This window comes from Haliaeetus leucocephalus, unplaced genomic scaffold, assembly GCF_000737465.1.
Source record: "Haliaeetus leucocephalus isolate CR32 unplaced genomic scaffold, Haliaeetus_leucocephalus-4.0 Scaffold395, whole genome shotgun sequence".
Taxonomy (NCBI): Eukaryota; Metazoa; Chordata; class Aves; order Accipitriformes; family Accipitridae; genus Haliaeetus; species Haliaeetus leucocephalus.
This window is the reverse complement of record NW_010972831.1, coordinates 2,970,469-2,990,963: the sequence shown is the minus strand read 5'-3', so window position 1 is coordinate 2,990,963 and position 20,495 is coordinate 2,970,469. Positions and strand designations below refer to the sequence as shown.

Genomic DNA, 20,495 nt, shown 5'->3' with positions numbered 1-20,495 from the left:
TTGGGTCATACCCTGCTGTACTGGCACAGAGCTCCCATTTAAACATAAGTGGTGCTTGAAGCAAAATGTCACACAAGTTTATGGCCCTACTGGGTTTGTTATGACAGATGTACCTATAATATTAAAATGGATATATATTCTGTCTCACAGAGATGCAATTTTACGTTATCTGCAAAAAAAAGTAAACTCTACAAGTGTCACGCTGCCAGGAACCAACTAAATAAAGGCTTGACCTATAGATGCTCCTGAGATTAGTGATCCTATTGTAAATTCCAGTGGAGTTATTCATAATAGTAAATGTTACAGTGACCAGCATGGTGTTATGGTATGTTAAGCCACAAAGATTAAATTAGCTCCCTATTTCATCACAACAACGTAATACAAGCAGACGTTCCTGAAACAAATGTAATAAAGTTGTCTTCACATTTATGATGCAGTGAATATTAATGTAGGACTGAGATTCAGAGGGTAAGTCTGAAGGGAAAGAAGACATTTTGATTTTTGCAATTGTGCTTTGTCAAATCTGTTGCAACAAAACATCTTTATTCATCATAGACAGATATGCACCAAAATATTGAGACAGCATCACAATTACTCTTTTATTCCCATATTAAATCACATTAGGTTGAAATTTCTTCAGATGTTTTGCTTCAGGCTTTACGGTATATCCGGAGCCAATAACCAGAGCAAAGTAACAGACCGCTTCTTACTGTTTATCCCCTAATTTTTAACTAGCTTCATTCAAGATCCAGATCCAATGGCATTATAAACTGACAAGTCCATAGAAATAAAATACAAACATTTCCAGACAGCGAGAAATAAGAACATTACCAGCTACAGATCCTGCAATTACTTTATACTGCATCTTCTACGAAAAAGGAACACCTTGTGTATCAACCACCAGTAGTCAATCCTCACTTGAAAGGCAAAACTGAAGCTATGAACTTTTATCTAATAAATACTTGAAGAAAATATAGCCAGTGACAACGAGATACGAAATCACAACTCCAAACTCACAGAATAAATGTAGGCATAGGACATACAATATGTCAGTCTCAAATACTCCTTTCAAACACCACTTTCTGTGCAAAATATTACCTCGAGAATGAGAATGTTAGCTATGCTAGTCAAATTGCAACTGGGAAGAGGAGCAAACAGAAAGAGATCGGTAGTTTTAGGGGAATCAGTACTTTGAAGAGCAGTGAAAAGCCATGCCCAAAAGCCTATAGCTGCAGGCACTGCAAATCCCTTCCTGCAAAGAAACGAAAGGCTGCATGCGACAACTGTGCTGTGAAAGGGAAATGAGAAATAAGCACTCTCATCAGTAACTTCGTTTTCCACTTCCTTTTGCTCTTTTTCAACACACAGAGTATATTCACCAACAAAAAGACTCAGCTGAAGAAAGTTCTGACTGAAGAGCATGAAGAATGGATTCTGCAATTCTCCCTATTCTGGACCAAACCTTAGGACATCTACAGATTTTACATAATGTGACTGACACCACTACTTGAACCTCAGCAGGCAGTAATACCTAGATTCCAACAAATATCTCAGCAAATGAAGAAGAAGGAAGCAGAGATGATTTTGCAATAAATAATCTCTGAAATACTTGCTATTTTCTGTACTGGAATAGTACATCTTTTAACAAACAGACACTTAATACTACTTTGGCTGACATATCATCTATGTCTTAGGCAAGACAGTTCTTTCCAAGTACCCCATTAAAGCCCTTCTAAGAGTCACCAGATGGTTGCTCTGCTATATGCAGACAGATGGGGCTCAAGATAAAACATTTCAAGATTTATTTCAGAATAGGATGAAACAGCTGTGCCACTTTCAGGCTTCAGCAATAAAACAATATAAACAACATACTTGGGTTATTAAAACCATTCAAAAAAGTGACATTCATAAACAAAGCACTGAAATCTTTCCACTACCTGGCTGAAATTAAACCAACACCACCACTATATTTCTTTCTACCTCACTAAAAAAATACCTTTACTCAGGAGAGAGGAAAATTATTCAGAACTTACCTACACTAGAAAATAAGATTTGTTTGTTTTTTATTTGTATGGCAATATTCATTGTTTGTTATGACAGGACACTGCACCTTCCCCATGACACCAGATCAAAGTACATCACTGGCTTCCAGGAGTGTTTATCATGAGTAACACATCTAAGATCAGCAAATGGCCTCATGCCTACTATAACCTAAACTGCTTTGGAAACACCTCAAGATCTTTAAAAAAAATACTGTCAAGCATTCAGAGATCTAAGACTGTGCTTCCAGTAGCACTGGCTTTAATAAAACTATGCATTAATGAGTTATAGGTTCTCAGATGATATTGCACATTACAAGGTTAAATATGAAACACTGATTCTAGCAGCAGCCATCTGTGAAAAATGTTTGAATTTTTCTGCGAGAATTTTTATTTGCAATATTAAAGACACTCCAGCAATCAGTGTGTCATACACTTGGTGGTATATTGGCTTATCACAAGATAAAATAAAATAAAAAAAGATATTTTGGACATTGCTGCCCCGTTACAGAGATGTCAACATTCTTGATCTGGGATCTGATACACCATACATCATACAAAGCACCAGTCAATCCACTGCGCTTCCCACATACACAAGTGTTTTAAGATGTGGAGAATCAAATCCTAAATAACAAACCACCATACACAAGATGATTCAACAAAACCACACAGCAACAGCATAAATACGACAAGGCTGAAGTTAGTTACTGACATTCTACAGATCTGCTCCTTGTCTATTTGAAAAACATATTTATATTTGTTTTTACAGATTTGGGACCAATGAAATAATAATACAGTACCCATTACTAGTGAAAACTAGTAATTTTCTAGAAAACTAGATTTTCTTTAAAAAGTTTTTTTCTTAATAACAAATCAAACGGAGGTAGTGGAAATCACATACAGGTCTTGCTGATTGCCACTGGCAATTTTCAGCTTCCAGAGTATACAAGTGACTGATTACAGCTTTAAACTGCTGGTTTAAAACCGGGACACAGATAAACTTACCTCAAAGTTACTTAGCAATGCGGCATTTGCATCTTTTCTACAAGGAAAAATGAAAATTATTAATATATGTTCCAAATGAAACTGACTAAAATTTTTCTTTGCTGAGTCACGCAGACTCTAAGAGAACAAACGCTACTTTCATAAAGTTACAAAAAAAAAATCATCAAGAGATCTATTTTTGGTGACTCTACAGTTAATAAGTTGTTGCCACCTCTGGAAAATATTTTTCCATATTTTTAGTAGAATCATTACATAATTACACAGTATATTTTGCACAACTTGCCCCATAAATCATAATACACTTATAATCTTTTTACTCAGCCACACAATTTCATTCACTCATCCAATTTTACAAACTAAAACCAAATTGTCTTACCTCTTTCTTACAAAAAAGGGCCTCCAGTTTTATTTGAATAAAGACTGACAGCAAAAATCATTCAGATTACACACACTATTTATTTATTAGCCAAGATCATGGAAAAAGAAAATACAGTTACTATTTTTAGCACAATGTACGTGTGTGCATAGATATAGATATGGCACTGTATTTACACATACTGTACTGAGTAAAAAACCCAAAACTTACTGCACTTCCTCTTTATTTATTCTTTGAATCTTTATGTGGCTACTCCTTTATTAGCAGCTAAGGCTGAGTTTCCCATTTTCCACCAGCCAAACACTTCCCCATTAATTCTGTCCCAGTTAAGCAAGAATCATTATCCACTGCTAGTAGGCTGAACGCACCGAGTCAAGCACATATTTAGACTAATCACACATCTATTACTACTGCATATTGGAATTTTATATTTTTAAATTTTAAAAAAGGGAGAAAAATTGACACAGAACATCATGTATTCCCCATACAACACGTTCTGCTGAGCAGTCAGTAGCCACAACAACAGAAAGTTTCCATACAAAAGACAAAAAAGGCCTTTCTCAGGTCTGTGCAGCAGCTTATGAAAAAAAGAAAAAAAAGGTACAATGTATTGTTAAGCACCATTAACTGTTTGAATAGAACTGTCACGTTCATCACTTTCAAATGAGTTAAATGCGTCCACAAACTTCCACAGGTTCTATCATTGTTTTTAAATGAAAAGGACCTTCTAAAATACGCTGAGATGAACTTCAACTTCCATTTCGCTGACTCGAGTGAAACTTCAGCAAGTGAGCTCACACACGCATTAGTTTTCATTCATGTTTTACAAACCATATAGCTTTTGTTGTTAGGTAAATGCAATTCTTCAGAATGTTTGCATTCAGGCTATCACTACAGAAATCCCTATGGATCAAAGACATTCTTTGTTAGAAATAATAATGCCATAGAAGAATTATATATGGAATTATTCAGTTAAATAAGTAAAAGGGTCATATAGAGTAAATACATTACTATGCAAATGAGTCTGAAATCTATCTGAAATTAAATTATTTAAGACAAAAACACTTCGTCATTCAGAAAATTACTTTTTTCTTCTAACAATGGATAGCAAATGAGTCAGTCTCAAATTCTTCAACAATTTTTGTTGTGCTGAATAACCAGAATTACAAACTGATAAACAAGACCAGTTTCAAAAACTTTTGCAGAACTTATAAAGCAGAAATACAATTTTCTTCAGTCCTAACTTTCATGAAGCAACTATTAATTTTACATTCAGAAAATAAGAAATTATAAATAATGAATTCTAATGTATATTTTTAAGTAGTCAACTAAACAGTATGCTTAATTTTTACAAGATTAAGACTTAAACAGAAAGGAAAAAAAATGTCATGTTAAGACCAAATGTAAAAATTCTTTTTAGAATCTTTAAATAGGTAGTATTTTCCCTGATTTTAGTCCAAACCAAAACATTCTTGAGAAGCTCTTCTGCATATATCAAAAATTATCTTAGTATGTGGCATCACACCTCTAAAAATATTACTGACACTTCATGGTTTTAAATGTACTGCTTAAAATACTTTGCATATTTAAACCCCAACATTTTCTGGAGGGTTCTTTTCTCTAATAACAGATACTTCTGACATGGTAAGAACTTCGTGAGGTTCTCCGAGTTGCACAGCATCCCTCTATAAAGTCCATTGGGCAGGAGGCAAGAGCTTAGTAAGATTAAATTCCAACAGTAACTCAAGTGCAAAATGGACTAAACTGTTCCATTCCAATGCAAGGGACATTCACCCACAGCTCAGGACTTCAGCCTCCAGGTCTTCTAGCTCTGATGTGCCTTCCTATTGGTACCAAAAGAGGTAGACCAGTAAAATAAATTGGGCTACTCAAGGTAATAAAAAACAAGTGGATGTATAAGCAGCATCACGGACTTACTATTAATGGTACCAAAAGCATATTTCTCAGCAGGGCAAATCCTATCTTTCCTCACATGGACCAGCAACTTTCAGCCTATATATGTTTCACAGCATTTTTACAACAGCAAGAACAGCTCATTTCCCTGCAGGCTGCTACTCATTAAGGCTAACGTAATACAAACCCATATTTCAATGGATGTTTCTTATCTGCTTTGGAATTTTATGTATAGAATATTTAATTGTAACAGTATAGAAGATTTAATGATAAAGCATCCATGAATAACGTGAACTCCAATAGGTCAGCTGACTTTGGTGGATGCTGGCATACATCCTACAGAACTGGCATCCTCTGTGCCCCCGCTCATTAGAAACCAGCGCCACGTACACATATATAACCACAGACTGTAATGGGCTCCACGGACCTAATGAGTTTCTAAGCTTCAAAATAGGTCAAACCCTATTGTTTTGGGCCCAGGTGACACACATAGCGCTGTCAGCATAGGAAGGCAACAAAACTTGCTGCCTAGGACGGCAGCCTGGGGGCTGGCTGGTGTAACTACCCCAAATTACCAGCTAGCCAAAATTTTGACTCCCCTCTTGTGTGTCCAATAGCTGGCACACACCGTTCGGTTTTCTCCTCCAGCATGTTCAGCTGCTACAATGAGTTGTCTACCTGAGGCTCACAGGAATAAGTCTCTCCCAGAGGCTGCAGCAGTGGATTCCCGTTTCACCTCTCCCATCCCAGAAGAGAGAAGGGAGCACAAGGGGACAGGGGAGATGGGGACGGAGAGCGGGATTCCAGCTAACCCACCGACGCCTTTTGCGCAAACAAACAGACGCTTCAGCAAGATTTTGAAAGCAAACGAAAAATCCTCAGTTTCTCCACAGAATGCCTGAACACGCTGCTAGTTATCGGGGTGTTAAAGGCCCAATATACCTACCCGCCCCCCCATACACCTCAGGCAGGCCCATACAGATATACCCCCCCCACACACACACCTCAGGCAGGCCCATACAGATGTACCCACACACACACCCCCCGGCCCCGGAGCCCCCACTGCCGCCACGGAAGGGTCGGAGCTGGGGGGGAGGCGGCAGCGGCCCGTCCCCGCTCCCTCCCCGCCGCTCCTTACACCTCCATCTTGTCCGCCCCGGGCGCAGCCGCACGCGGAGGCCGGCCCCGGCCGCCGCCTCGCCGCGGAACTTCGCCTCACACACTCGTAGCCCGCCCGGCGAGGGGAGTGCGGGGCAGGTCGGGGTTGAGCCGAAGGAGGCTTTGGCGACCGGGACGGAAGCGGAAAAGGAAGGAGAAATAAAGTGCGGGGGAAGGCAAGAAAAAAAAAAAGAAAAATCCAACTGCATTGGCCGGGAATCGAACCCGGGCCTCCCGCGTGGCAGGCGAGAATTCTACCACTGAACCACCAATGCCGGTGATACTCAACGCTTTCCCGCCACGTGAGTTGTAACTCCTTTCACAGAAAACGGTACAATAAATCTTATTTGTGACAAAACATGTTCTGAAAAAAACTACTCAGGTTCTGACAGCTAGCCACTGTTAAGCATGATGACAAGGGGAAAACAGTATTGTAGAGGTCCTTCCAAATAAAATCTAGCCATGTGCAAACAATACTGTAAGGCTGAACTAGTGTAATCCTGCTATTATCTTTTAAGCACCTCTACAGACATTTTACCAGGCTTATCAGCATCATATGTCTTTTCCTACCACCACTGTGATTCTTTCTCATTTAATATATGTGCCATTAAATTTTGCAAGAGCCCTTTTCATTCTTGAGAAAACTGAAGACACTTCACTGAGTGCAAATAGCTGAAAGTTCTATTGGCTACAGCAAGGAAAACTGTCTGGCTCAGAGACTGAGAGCCAGGGAAACATTAATTACTTCATTTTGCCATTATCTCTCAGGCAAAAGTTTATATGCAAACACAACACCACTAACTCCCTAAGGAGTCACATACACACACACTTGCTTGTTTGCAGCAGGGCTGTAAGAGCAAACTAAGGAACCAAATGGACTAGACTTGTGCTCACAACCTCTGTCTTGCAATACTAGCACAAAATCCACCAGCCACTTTTCTCCTCAGAATCAAGCCAGAATAAAGTGCATTTCCACTTTTGGGACTTTGATGCTCCTTGGGGTGTTGCAAATTCTAAGCCAGTTCTGAATAACGTGAGCAAACTGCAGCGCTTCAGGAACAGTCTTCAGTGCCAGGACAGCAGGCAACAACCACCTCCCAGCTCTCCAGGAACCATCATCATCAGACACCGAAATGCTGGACAAAGTTTAAAAGCCTACTGCAAAGCTTTTTCTGCCCTTTTCAGTTGAAGACTCATAAAAAAGTTTCAGTGGACATGTGGACCCCATCACATACAGATTGTAGTACAGATAGAAATTCATTTATACTCCAGAATAATTTGTCATGGAGTCCTGTGGAAAAAGAGCCAGGAGAAAGGTCATCAAAATGCTGATTGACAGCTGTTGGTCTGACCCAGTGGACAGGATGCAACGGATGCTGTCCTTTTTCATGTCAGGATTAACTGACCTTGTAAATTGGCCAAAACCGGCACAACAAATGCTCTGTAACTTCTCTGCCATGTTTCAAACTCTGCACATGAAACTGCCTGTATGCCAGCTCCCAGTCAGGCTAAAGGGAAGAAAAGAAGGGAAAGGATGTCAGCTTTCATTTGAAAATATCATATTTCTAGACTATCAAATTTCAGAGTTTTGTTCCAGAAATCTACTAATCCTTGCCTGCCTCTCATCACTCTCTTTAGATATGGGTTCAGAATCTTCAGCATACTAATTTTATTTCTCCTTTGCTTCTCCCCTTTGTATCTCTCCCCAAGCACCAATTTATCATCTCCATTTTCACTGTTTCTCCAAAAGTTTCATTCCAGATCTTTGCTGATACATTTTTACAATCCATGATGATGATGATGCCCAATCCCAGCAGCTGGGATGAATGAGCATAATACAAATGCCTCTCTGAACAGCTTTCAGGTTTTTTTCTAATAGAGACATTATTCCTAAATATTTTCCAATGGAGACATATAGCCTGTTAGGGTGTAAATACATACATGGACCAGCTACAGGTCCACTGACACCATGCAAGGGAGAAAGGGAATATCCAAGAGAGAACTCGTTACCCTTACATACAACTTCTCAGGAGATGAGGTGATTAGCTCACTTCACTTTGTTTTTAATTGCTGCACTTTAAGTGTTAGACAGTTATGCTACACCATCCATAGGGAATGCAGACATAGGTTTTTCTAAATGTGCTTAGCATGTCAACATTTTAAGCATTGGCTTGTGATTGTTACCACTAAGGCTTGGTGAGAGAGGGGCCTCGGTATTAACTATTGAAAGCAGGGGGCCTAGTAATTGCTATTGAAAGCAGATCTGCAGGGTATTTGTATTCTTTGTCATGAAAGATGTTTACTGTATTCAGCATTTCACTGATCACCCTATAGTGTCTTTTTTTCTTTTACATTCAAAATTCATTAAACAAAGTTTTTTTTTTAACAAAAAATGTCAGCACCGCTTCACATCAGTCTAGCTGACAGTGCGTTTGACTAGCACTTTCAGCTCATAGAGCTTTTTTTCTTTTTCTAAACCAAAATGACAGTTAAATAAGAATGTTTTTAAAGAAGGTACACTGTAGCAGTTTATGCCATCCTTTTTCTTCACTGGACTCAGTTATGAAAATAAGTCCTGTTATGAAAAGTGCATTTCTAGAGACCACTAAAGCACTCCTTCAGAGCTGCACTCCCCAAGTATTGCACTCTTCCAACAAAAATGCACTCTAAAAGAAATAGTAAGGTTGTGACTGATTACAAAAGCAAGCACAAATAAAGTTCAAATCTTTGAGGGCATTAAAATATATTTAATTAAACTTCTCCGTGCTGCAAAATGGGCAATTTCCTGTCTAGTACTACCTCATTGTACATCAGCTTGGGAAAGGGTGTAGCTGGGAATATTTATGAACAATGTGCCATTTGCTGTGCCAGAAGGGAAAATAAGTGGAAGACTTTTCCCTCAGGCCTTCCTTGGTATTTAACTGTGGGGTGGGGATTTGGGGGGGGTCATCTTTCTATTTCACTAAGCAAATAAAATACTGAAAGAATATGATGGGAAGTGGAGAGACATTCAAACCAGAACAAATAGAGAAGACAGTAATGAGAGTACATTTCAGTGTGCATTAGAAAACCTATTTTGCAATGCTATTTCACGGTTTCCCTCTTTTCATCTCTCCAGATCCAAGTGTTGTTAAGAAATCCTATTTCTTCAATGTTCACTTTTACGTTAATGCCTTCTGCTTGGATTTACAATTTCATTTCCATTTTTCCTATAAAATTATTACTTTATACTCTACACTGCTTATTATAAAGAAATGATAGTTATTGCCTGTTTCATCTAAAAATGGGAAAAGAGAGCATCAATAATCTGAGATACAAACTGGGACAGGAGTTAAGCAGTGTACTACAAGCAAACTAATCCCTATGAATTTTTCTAAACACACACAGCGATACTGCTGACAGATCCATGTGAAAGCACGCGTCCTTGCCACATGTAATATCAGACATAGATTATTAAGATCTTATTGACATAGTCACTCTGGTTATAAATTCAGTGCTTTTATTTTCCCAACACACCAGCAATCTCCTGTCAAAGCCCAGAGTAAGAACAAGGACACTCCTAAAGGGTGAAAAGGACAAGAAAAGTAGTAAAAATGAGCGATTTCAGAATAGGAAGGAACATGATCACAAAATGATCAAGCACTGTTTCCTAGTGTAAATGTCCTATTGTAAAAAGGAAAGGGAGATAAGTTGCAGAACTGAGAGAAGAGCAGAAAAGGACAAGAGGGTCAGTTAAAGGGAAGAAAATAACCCAACAAAATGCGGATGAGAAGGTTGGAATATGATTCCTGAGCTCTCTGAAAGGTTTGGACCATGCAGATGGAAAAATATGACACTGTAGTAGTACACTCAGTAAGGTGAACCAACAACCATTCAGCTTTCTGTGGAGTGGCTGCAGAAAAGAGCCCTCTGTGTCTGAGGAGTTAATGAGAAATTGGTTCTGAGCCATAGCTTTGCGAGTGGCTGTTCCCAAAGCCCTCTCATATTTTAAATCAGTTCTTTACTTCCATATTTATAGGGTTCGATGAGTTTAAGATATGGGCTTTTTGCCAAGCAGAGCACAACCTCACACCCCACAGCCACAGTCTGTGGCTCACAGGAGCCTCTTGGCAAGAGTGACCCCATGCAACTGGTGACAGCAGGGAAGCCCCAAAGCTGGAGCTGCAGCATACTTACAAGTGGGGTGAAAAGTCTCATCCCCACAGAAATGGGAACGAGCAACTAGCTCCCATCTATTTTATTCTTGTGTTTGCCGGGGTGACAAAGGGGACAGAGCAACAATGATCCAGCCATCATATCAATTACATTCATATCAAAGACTACTCGTTAGGGGGGTATGACACAAAGCGATGGGACTCCTTCAGTACAAGGACATTCCCAGAAAAGGAGCTGACCTGTCCGCACACAAGACGACCCTCTGGCACTGCAGGAGCACTGCCTAAAGCTACCCCAATAACTTCACTAATAAGCAACACGACAGCGTCTCTCCCAACCCTCCTCCTTGCAGCAACGCTGCCTCCGGAGGAACATCTCTTCCTAACTTGCTCGTCATGCGCTGGTCGAGCAGAGACCGGAGGCAGGAGAGAGAAGGGCGAAGGGGGCTGAGAGGAGGGGGACCGGAGCGGGGCCGTCCCCGGGGACACCCCGCCCCGCCGGGGCGGGACGAGCCGCCAGCCCCGCTCCGAGGCGTGTAAAAGCGGGGCGGCGGGGCCGGGGAGCAGCGAGCGACCAGCCGGGGCTGCGCTACGGAGCAGGTGAGCGGGGCCGGGCGGGCACCGGGGACCCCCCACCGGCACCGGCACCGGCACCGGCACCGGCACCGGGAGCGGGGCGGGCGGCAGAGCCTCACCTCGCCTCGCCTCGCTGTTCCGCAGGTTGCACCAGCTGCCGGGATCGCCGCACAAGCGAGCAAAACGTCGTCCGAAATGGCAGCCGAGGTGAGGGTGAACTTTGCTTCTCCGGCGGGGCTGGTCTCGGGGTGGTCTGGCAGACGCGAGCTCAACTCCGTGATGGCCCCAGCACTGCGACCTGCCGTGCTCCTTCGGGTGCTTCTCTACTTGATGTGTTTTCCCGGGTTTTAAATGGAGAAGGGGACAGCAAACGTCTTTGCTGCCATAGTTCCGACGCCTCACCTCTGATTCTGGTGGTGAAAACCCACAGCAGCGAAGATACACTTAGATGCCTCTTCCCCCTCCAAGCACTTAGCCCCCAGCACTGGCCTCTCACGCCCCATCCCCTCTGCCACTGGTCCCAGCGGACCGGTTTCCAAGCCAGGAGCTGCAAAACTTTGCTTTTTCAACTCCCATTTCGCCTCTGCTTCAGAAAGAGATCTCCAGCACCCCGTAACTTGCACCCTGACCTCCGCAGGCTCCCCCCTGCTCGCCTCTCAGGCACACAGTTGATGGGGAAAGGGTTGCTCGGGTCACCGGCCCCGGGGTGCCGGCCCCGGCAGCCGCCCGCTGTCCATGGTAGCTCGGCGGGCAGCCCGGCAGCCCGGCGCCGCGCAGCTTCAGGGACCTTTTGGAGGGTAGTTTGGGGCTGTGGGTTTTTTTCTTTCATTTTAACCGAACATTTGTAATACTGAAAGGTACCCAGACCTCCCTTTTTGCAGTCCACTCCTTAACCAGTTTTATGCTAATTTTATGCCAAAGCTTGCAAGAACATCATGGACTCTGGAGATGCTTCAAACGGTAACTTCAAACACTTCATAACGTGGCTTGTGCTGGCCCACAGCTCTTTGTCAACCGAGTATTTTCTTATAGTCTACCTAAAGAGTGGGAGTTTTTTAATTATTATTTCAAGTAACAGTAGATACTAGCTTTCATATATCCCTGACTCCCTTACTTTTTTTCCCTGTCAGGAGACTATCAAAGGGTCAGTGATCAGCAGCTGCCTTAAAAGAGAGATCCACGCTGGTCTTGCACCATATGCCCTGATATTCATTTTCATGGACAGGACATACTCCCTCCAGAATGCTGCAGGAGTAAAGTATCTTGGAGGATTCCTGAGCCACACCTGACGCCTCAAGGGCTAAATGCTAGTGACAGTGACATGTTTTCCACCTCTACAACTACTTGCCAAAGGTCTTAAAGTCCAGAGCATTTCTGGTCAATGGTACAGAAAAAAACACTCCTGAATATGTCCTCAGTTCTACTTGGATAAAGAGTGGGATGGACATTAACTGATTTTTAGGGGATATATCGGTAAGTCTTTTGAACATGCCTCTTAACTTCATTACTTGCAGGGGGATAAAATGTTGGGAGGAAGGTTTGTTGGAAGTACAGATCCAGTCATGGAGATGCTCAGCTCTTCCATTACCTGTGATCAAAGACTGTCTGAGGTTGATGTCCAGGGGAGCATGGCATATGCCAAAGCCTTGGAGAAGGCTGGAATCCTATCTAAAACTGAGCTGGAGAAGATCCTGAGTGGCCTGGAAAAGGTACTTATTTCCTTTACATCTGTCACGTGTGCTGGAATGAATGGCTGCTTTTCTGACAGCATCCGTAGTAGCCTCCCTGAGTTGCTGTTCTAAAAAGCATCTTTAAATGTCCCATTCCTTAGAGCTAGGCATGTGCTGAAGTGCTTTCCTGAAAGGGATTGCTCTCCTACATCATAGACATGACAAGCCCATGCGTATTGCACTCGGTACTGCTGGAGACATTCTGGGCAGGGGATCGATGCTCAAACTGCACCCCGCTAAAGGCACCAAAGCCCAACAGTAGGATGGGAACCAGTGACAGCCTGAAGCCCTGATGCGCACACTGTCAATGCTCCTTATGGCAGCCCCGGTGCCTCGGTGAGGTGTGCTGAGTGTGACCTGCCCGCCCATCCTCTTCAGACTGAACATTCACCAGGAACTGTTTCAGTATGAATTAGGCATATTCTTTTTCTGCTGGCACTTGGGATCGTTCTGAGTCTGGCTGCCCGAGTTAGGAGAAGGCAATGCATAGCATTGTATAGGGGTGAAGAGAAGTCAGCAGCTAAACGCTTTTTTAAAATATCCATTGTTGTTGCTCACCCGCCACGGACAATGGTGACACTATACAATGTGTGTATAGGAAGATCTTTGTGGACAATGCTAAAGCAATCACTGACATTTCAGCTCACTTTGTCGTTGCAATGCTTAAATCCTCCTGTAGCCATAATGCAGCAGGATCATCATGGGTAGAGAGAGGAATCCCACCAAGTGCAGTATAGAATACCAGGATACAGCAAGCAGCCAGCCTTGGCTTGAAAGAACAGGAATGTCAGAGCTTGTGTAAGACTTAACACTTTGATTTCATTGGGAGGGCAGAAGCTGGTATTTGCTGGGGACACTTACAGCCCCCACGCGCAGCAGGGTAACCGTAGTGGCTGACTGGTGTTTCTGCTGATGTTTGTAGATCTCTGAGGAATGGTCTAAAGGAGTCTTTGTGGTGACCCAAAGCGATGAGGATATCCACACTGCCAACGAACGCAGACTAAAGGGTTGGGTCCTCTAACCTCTTGTTCCCATTCCTCTGTAGCTAGATCTGCCTGACATTAAGTGCATGCTCCTCTGTCCCACTGTGAAATTCCTCTGGACCTTGTGGCACTGAAACCCCAGGTGCACAATCAAGTGTCTCCAACACCCTTTTTGTGGAAGGAGCACTGTACAAGCATAGAACCCAAACTTGCCCTTCCCCAGAAGAGATCCCATGGCTACTCACAGGATCCTAGCGCTGAGTCCCTTGCAGGCAAGGAGGAGGTCTGCTCATGTGGAGTCTCCTTCGTAGAATACAGAGTCGCTGATAGAAATCCTCCTTTTGTCCTCAGGAGCTGATTGGAGACATAGCTGGAAAGCTGCACACTGGAAGAAGCAGGAATGATCAGGTATGTACAGAACTGGTTGTTTTTCCTCCTTCTGTACTCCTCCCCAACCTCAGTTCAGGACACCATGGACCAGAAAGGCCTTTTGCTGTCCTGCTGGAGAGCAAGATATAGTGAGATTACCACATCAAAATTACTAAATGATGAGAGGAAGATGCAACTTTCCATCACACAGAACAAGGAGGGGTTTACTTTGCAGTAAAAGTGGCCAGTCACTAAGTATGTCACATTCTGCTTTGCCTGTCTGTGGCCAATCTCATACAGGTTGTGACTGACTTGAAGCTGTTCATGAAGAATTCCCTCTCTGTCATCTCCACTCACCTCCTGCAGCTCATTAAGACCCTGGTGGAACGCGCTGCCATGTAAGTCCTCTTCCATATCCATGGCCGTGGCCTTGCTGGGGCTGGAGACTTCTAGGCTTGCTCTTTGACAGATACCGATCAGGGCAGCAGCAGAGTCTCCTGCGGAGGAAGTTACAGACAGGCGGTGTGTGGTAGCACAGGGAAAGAAAACGGACCCCCTTTCTCCACAGTTCATGTCACAGAGACCTTCCTCTTCCCCCAGTCTACCCTAGCAAAGAAATTGCGGTGGGAGGTCCACACAAGACTTCAGAAGGCACCAAAGCCATCTGAAGGAGTGGGGAACTTGAACGTGTTTCAAGTTGCTACGTATGAGAAAAACTCAGCTGTGTTAAGTCCCTGTATAACTCTCCTCTTCACACACCACACTGCCAAATGGTGGTGGACTGGGGAATCTTTGCCTGCCACAGAGGGATTGCTGTACCAGGCAATCTTCCAGGGAAGCCTAGGGCAGACACACCACACTGGAAGATCAGGAGATCTAAACCCAATGTGCTTAGGTTGAAAGGTGAAAGGCAGAGAAAGAGATAGACCCAACTTCAGTACAACACAGGCTAAAGATGTTCTCTTTGCGACCTTGCCAGGAAAGCCTGGAGTGTACCTGCCACTGCCCTCTGTCCTGACAGCAGCTGCTCACCTCTTTCTCTCCTTTCACATGCAGAGAAATTGATGTTATCTTGCCTGGCTACACCCACCTGCAGAAAGCTCAGCCCATCAGGTGGAGCCAGTTCTTGCTCAGGTAACCAACCACCTTTCACACTTGGCTGAAGGAAGCCTTCTCCACCCTTGGGGCCCTGCTCAGCTGGAGCCTAGAAGTGCATTATGCTCTGAGGGGGCAGCCGGGGGTGATGAGAAACCAGAGGTAACCCTGCAAACTGGAACAGGAGCTCCCCATGTTCCTGTGTGGCTTTGACCAACTGGGCACCCAAGCACTGTGTGGGCAGTGGAGGCCGACTCCCTGTATGCTCCATCCTTTGGCCACTCTTACCTCTTGGGTTGTGTGACATTTTCTGACTTCAGGTGTTTCACGTCTCATGTACTTTCATAGCCATGCTGTGGCTCTGACCCGTGATTCTGAGCGCCTGGGAGAGGTGAAGAGGAGGATCAACGTCTTGCCTTTGGGAAGGTAATGTTTACTTTCTGTGTAATCTTTGGGCCTCACTTTTCTCTGCGAAATGGCTAAGAGGCGATCTTTACATCCCCTGAACCACTGGGGATTGTATACCATATGCGCTGCAGAGCTGCGAGGGCATAAACCTTGCTTCTCTCACCAAAGAGAAGACTGTTCCAAAGAGAAGACTCTCACCACAGAGATACTGTGTGATAAAGAAGGGTTCTTTTTGAACCCTTAATTTCACGGCTTCTTCTCCCTTATTGAAATTAAGAACTACAAGGCTTTTGTCAAGCATACCTCCCTCTTTGGAAGAGAACTTCTGGTTTACTCCAAAGTTCAGAGTTTTCTGAGCCTCAGGCCAAACTGTATGACATCAAAATGAACTGGGGGAGGGAAAACTTCGGACAACTGTCATCACTGCGTTCTAGAGCTCAGTTTTGGTTGAAGTGTGGAGGATATCATGCATGACTTGTGTTTCTTTCTCCCCTGGCAGCGGTGCTTTGGCTGGCAACCCACTGGAAATTGATAGAGAGCTTCTGCGTAGTGGTAAATGTCTCCCTATAATTGAGTGGCACAGGGCTACTTGTAATATCTAGGAGGGAGGGAAGCATTGATATATGGGTCCCACAGGCACCGTAATGCACTGTCCTGGAGCCAAAGCCTTTCTTTCATAAGGCTTTTCACTGCAATGAGACAGGCAATGCCTGTGAAGTTGGAGCAAGAAGAGCCACCTCTGCTGCACACTGACTGCCTGGGGCTAATAATAAAGACACCAGTCAGTATAACACTTAAGCATGTTTGTTTTCCTGGGACTATGCAAGGACTCACAGTCACCTGCATGCTTGGGTAGCCTGATGCATTCTAGCTCCAGACAGGCCAAGCCTGACCTCCTCTGTCCATCACCTTCCTTACAGAGCTGGACTTTGCTTCCATCAGCCTGAACAGCATGGATGCCGTTAGCGAGAGAGACTTTGTGGGTAAGCACAACCCAATCACATCTTCCCACCGCTATTTTAGAAACAGGCCTCTGAGACCTTCCCTGCTAAGCTCCTTTAACAAGGGGAATGAAATCCCTCACTAGGAAGTAACTCCAAAGCTCCAGTCAGGGCTCCCTGGGTTGTCAAGCAAACAAGCACCTTTTTCACCCTGATTTCACACCGATTTCCTGCCTTCTCTGCAGTGGAATTCCTCTCTGTTGCCACCCTGCTGATGATCCACCTTAGCAAGATGGCTGAAGATCTCATCATCTACAGCACCAGCGAGTTTGGCTTTCTAACCCTCTCTGATGCTTATAGGTAGGTCTCCGTTCTCTGGGCAGAGAGCCTTCCCCTCAGCTTCTCATCCTCAGCTATCCTGTCCTGAGAGACTGAGACAGTGGTTGGGGTCTCCCTGCTGCACAAGGCTGCCACAGCATTAAACGGCTGGCAGAAAGGCAGCCATAGGGTGAATATTCCGCAGTAACGATCACTTATTTCTGATTCTGGTAACTCAACCAAGGCTGCATTCAGCACACACTCCTCCCCAGCAACTGCTGGCAGAGACAACTTCCTCCTCTGCTGGGATTGCCTGCCAAAGCCCTTCCTTGACTAGCTGGGTTTGCAGTCCTAACACATTTCCTGTCCCTCAGGGCGGCAAGAGCACAGCCCTCCCACCCTCTCTGAGTTCACAGCAACACTTAGGCTGGCCTGCTGATACCACCTCTGGAGGGCTTGGGGGCAAGCCTCCTTTTTGCTTCCTCTTTGAGAGGTGGGACTGCATAGTAGCTCCAGACAAGACTGCAAAACCAAAGGCTTTGCTGTGGGAAACATGAGAAACTCATTGCACTGCTTTCCCACACCCTAGAAAAGTGTCCAGGGAAGGGGGACCTACGTGTCACTTTTGGAGGACTGGGCCAGTATGCCACAGGACCTGTCTTAGCCTGTGTCTGTAGGGACTGGGGTCTTGCTCACCGTTACACTGCACACACCTTTCTTTCAGCACTGGCAGCAGCATGATGCCTCAGAAGAAGAACCCCGACAGTCTGGAACTGATCCGCAGCAAAGCTGGACGAGTGTTTGGACGGGTGAGCCTGCTAAAGAAAGAAGCGGGATGGGGAAACTGCTCATACCAGGGCTGAAGAATCTTCCTTCTTCTTGCCTCTGTGTGAAGAAATGTGCCCAGTCTAGGCTCTTAACCTCTGCTGGGGCAATGCACTTCACTTCTTACAACTCACTGCCTCACCTGTTTCTCTCTGCAGTTGGCTGCTATTCTCATGGTTCTCAAAGGACTTCCAAGCACCTACAACAAGGATCTGCAGGTAAAACAGATGTTAGTTTTCGCACCATCTCTCTGAGCAGACATGGCCGTCTTCTGCTCCTGAGCAGTCTTGCCACTACATTTCCCTGCACAGACCCTGCTTGTGTGCAGGATGCTGAGAAAGGGGCTGAGGCACGGCACGCTGCAGTGGACAGCCTGGCCCCTAGCATGAGCCCCTGGGATGACATGCCTGCTCTGCCGGCTAGGCTGCTCAGGCTCTTGGGTTTTTGGGCTGCCTCAGGTTGACTTACAGCAATTTCCGTCCCTGTTCTAACGCAGGAGGACAAGGAGGCCGTCTTTGATGTTGTGGACACCTTGAATGCTGTGCTCCAGGTTGCCACTGGAGTGATTTCTACCCTCCAGGTAAGGCTTCAGCCTCTCACTACTGAACATGGTTGGGGCACACATTCTGGGAGTAACACGGGTAAAAGAGCTCTGGACTGGTCCTAAGATGAAGGCTCCTCAATACCTCACCCATACTGCTCATTATGGCCCCCACTGTCGGCTGCTCAGGGGGTCAGAGGGTCCTTTTAGAGCCAGGTCCCTTCCAGATGAAGTCCCCTCACCGTGACCACTAACATGTTCCCATGGTGGAGCTCATAATAATGTCACCCTCTGACTCTCCTGCAGATCAACAAGGAGAACATGGAGAAGGCACTGAGCCCTGAGATGCTGTCTACTGACCTGGCTCTCTACTTGGTTCGTAAAGGAGTAAGTATCAGAGGTAGACTTGGAGCTGCGATTTCTTTGAACGCAGAATACTGCTCAGTGAGGGCCTGAGATGAGGCCTTCTGTTCTGTCCCCAGGTGATGATCAGTCTGGGTCAACAAACACGAAAGCTGGAAACCCATTCTTTACATGTATCCCAAGTAGTGGAACTGCTGCCGGGTGGACTTGATAGTAATTTACAGGTGGAGTTTTACCTCCTAACGCCTCCCCTCTTCACACCCCAGAAAACCCGGATTCAGATTGCATTGCCCTAGTGAAATCAAGCCAACCAAAAAAGACAGCACATCCAATTTTTCCTTTGAAATACACCCCAGTTGCCTGGTCACTGACTGCGGCCTCTGCTTCTCACTGCAGATGCCATTCAGACAAGCCCACACTGCCTCTGGGAAGGCCGTCCACCTTGCTGAGTCTAAAGGCATCACCATCAATAATCTCAGCCTGGATGACCTGAAGAGCATCAGGTTTGTATCACTATTATTTTGCCATGACTCCCCTCAATAGGCACATATCAGCCTCCCTGCATATGGGCCTCCTCATGGTGCCCTTCCCCAAAATGCCTGGGCCAGACAGCACCCCAAAGTCCTCCTGGCCTGAATATCAATGCTGCTACTGCTGGGCCTGAAAATACCAAAGGGGGACAACATCAGTACTGTTCAGCTCCAGTGGGGCACAGGCAGCAGCTCTTGGGAGGGACTGGGAGAAACTCATGCCCTGACCTGGAGGCAGCAGCCCTCTGAGGAGTTTGGCTCCAAACTTCCCCATTCTCCCCTTGGAGCTGACTCTTTGGTCTGCCACAAGCAGCCACTGTCAGGCAGTAGAAGGGCAGAAGCAGGGCTGCAAGGAGGGCTTTCCTCTTGGAAAAAGGCTCCGTCTCCACTCCCTCGCCCTCTCTGCAGGCAGGGAGCACGTAAAGCCAGCCAACAGCACCCAGCGCTCTCCACTGACCCCTCTTCTCTTTGACTCCCCAGCCCGCTGTTCGGCAGTGACGTCTCCCAGGTCTTCAACGTTGTCAACAGCGTGGAGCAGTACACAGCCATGGGTGGTACTGCCAAGAGCAGCGTGACTGCCCAGATTGAGCAGCTGAGGGACCTGCTGAAGAAGCTGAAGGAACAAGCTTAGAGTGTGGGGAGATATCCCATGGATGCAGCGTTGTGCCTATCACACTAATCTGAAGTTAATAAACACTGGGGTGTTGTAGTTCACTGAAACTCCAGTCTTGCACCTTTCTTCTTGGGGCAAGATTGAGATCGGCTTCCTTAGCCCTCATGAGGCTTGGGGAAATGTTCACTGGTGTGAAAGAAGAGGGTCTCTCCCCTCCCTGGCAGTGGAGCTGTGTTATGGGGTGTTCAAGCTCTGGGGGGCTGGCAGGTAGAGAGCAGCAAGAGTGTCTGTCTACAGCAAGAGACCTGAAAACGTGTCTCTTGGAGGGGAGGGTGATGGACTAGGGAAAGTGATTGTCCCTTTGTACTTGGCACTGGTGAGGCCGCACCTCAAATACTGTGTTCAGTTTTGGGCCCCTCAATACAAGAAAGACATTGAGTTCCTGGAGCACATCCAAAGAACAATGAAGCTGGTGAAGGGTCTAGAGCACAAGTCTTAGGAGGAGAGGCTGAGGGAACCGGGGTTGTTAAGTCTGGAGAAAAGGAGGCTGAGGGGAG

General features: G+C 45.2%; 2 protein-coding genes and 1 non-coding gene across 4 annotated transcripts in view; 1 reads left to right on the top strand and 2 right to left on the bottom strand.

Moving 5' to 3' along the window:
* Positions 1-6,526, bottom strand: part of CRCP (CGRP receptor component) — a 32,674-nt gene extending 26,148 nt beyond the window's left edge. Inside the window, exons 1-2 of the mRNA XM_010573583.1 lie at positions 6,473-6,526; positions 3,045-3,081 (exon numbers count right to left, since the gene is read on the bottom strand). Of these exons, the coding sequence (XP_010571885.1) occupies positions 3,045-3,081; positions 6,473-6,480 (45 nt within the window). The 5' untranslated portion in view covers positions 6,481-6,526. The remainder of the gene's footprint in view (positions 1-3,044; positions 3,082-6,472) is intronic.
* A 170-nt stretch (positions 6,527-6,696) lies between these two features.
* TRNAG-GCC lies at positions 6,697-6,767 on the bottom strand. The gene has a single exon. It is a non-coding gene; the product is annotated as a tRNA-Gly (tRNA).
* Positions 6,768-11,417: 4,650 nt separating this feature from the next.
* ASL (argininosuccinate lyase) lies at positions 11,418-20,045 on the top strand. Of its 2 annotated transcripts, none has more exons than XM_010573582.1 (16): positions 11,418-11,429; positions 12,737-12,931; positions 13,875-13,964; positions 14,287-14,343; positions 14,605-14,702; positions 15,361-15,438; positions 15,748-15,825; positions 16,307-16,359; positions 16,728-16,790; positions 16,994-17,108; positions 17,791-17,875; positions 18,050-18,109; positions 18,388-18,471; positions 18,739-18,819; positions 19,192-19,298; positions 19,806-20,045. In XM_010573582.1, the coding sequence occupies exons 1-16, from the start codon at positions 11,418-11,420 to the stop codon at positions 19,954-19,956; spliced, it is 1,407 nt and encodes a 468-aa protein (XP_010571884.1). In that variant the 3' UTR covers positions 19,957-20,045. The 2 variants fall into 2 exon arrangements, with proteins under 2 accessions (XP_010571884.1, XP_010571882.1); XM_010573580.1 differs by having other exon boundaries at positions 11,418-11,435.
* The last annotated feature ends 450 nt before the right edge of the window (positions 20,046-20,495 follow it).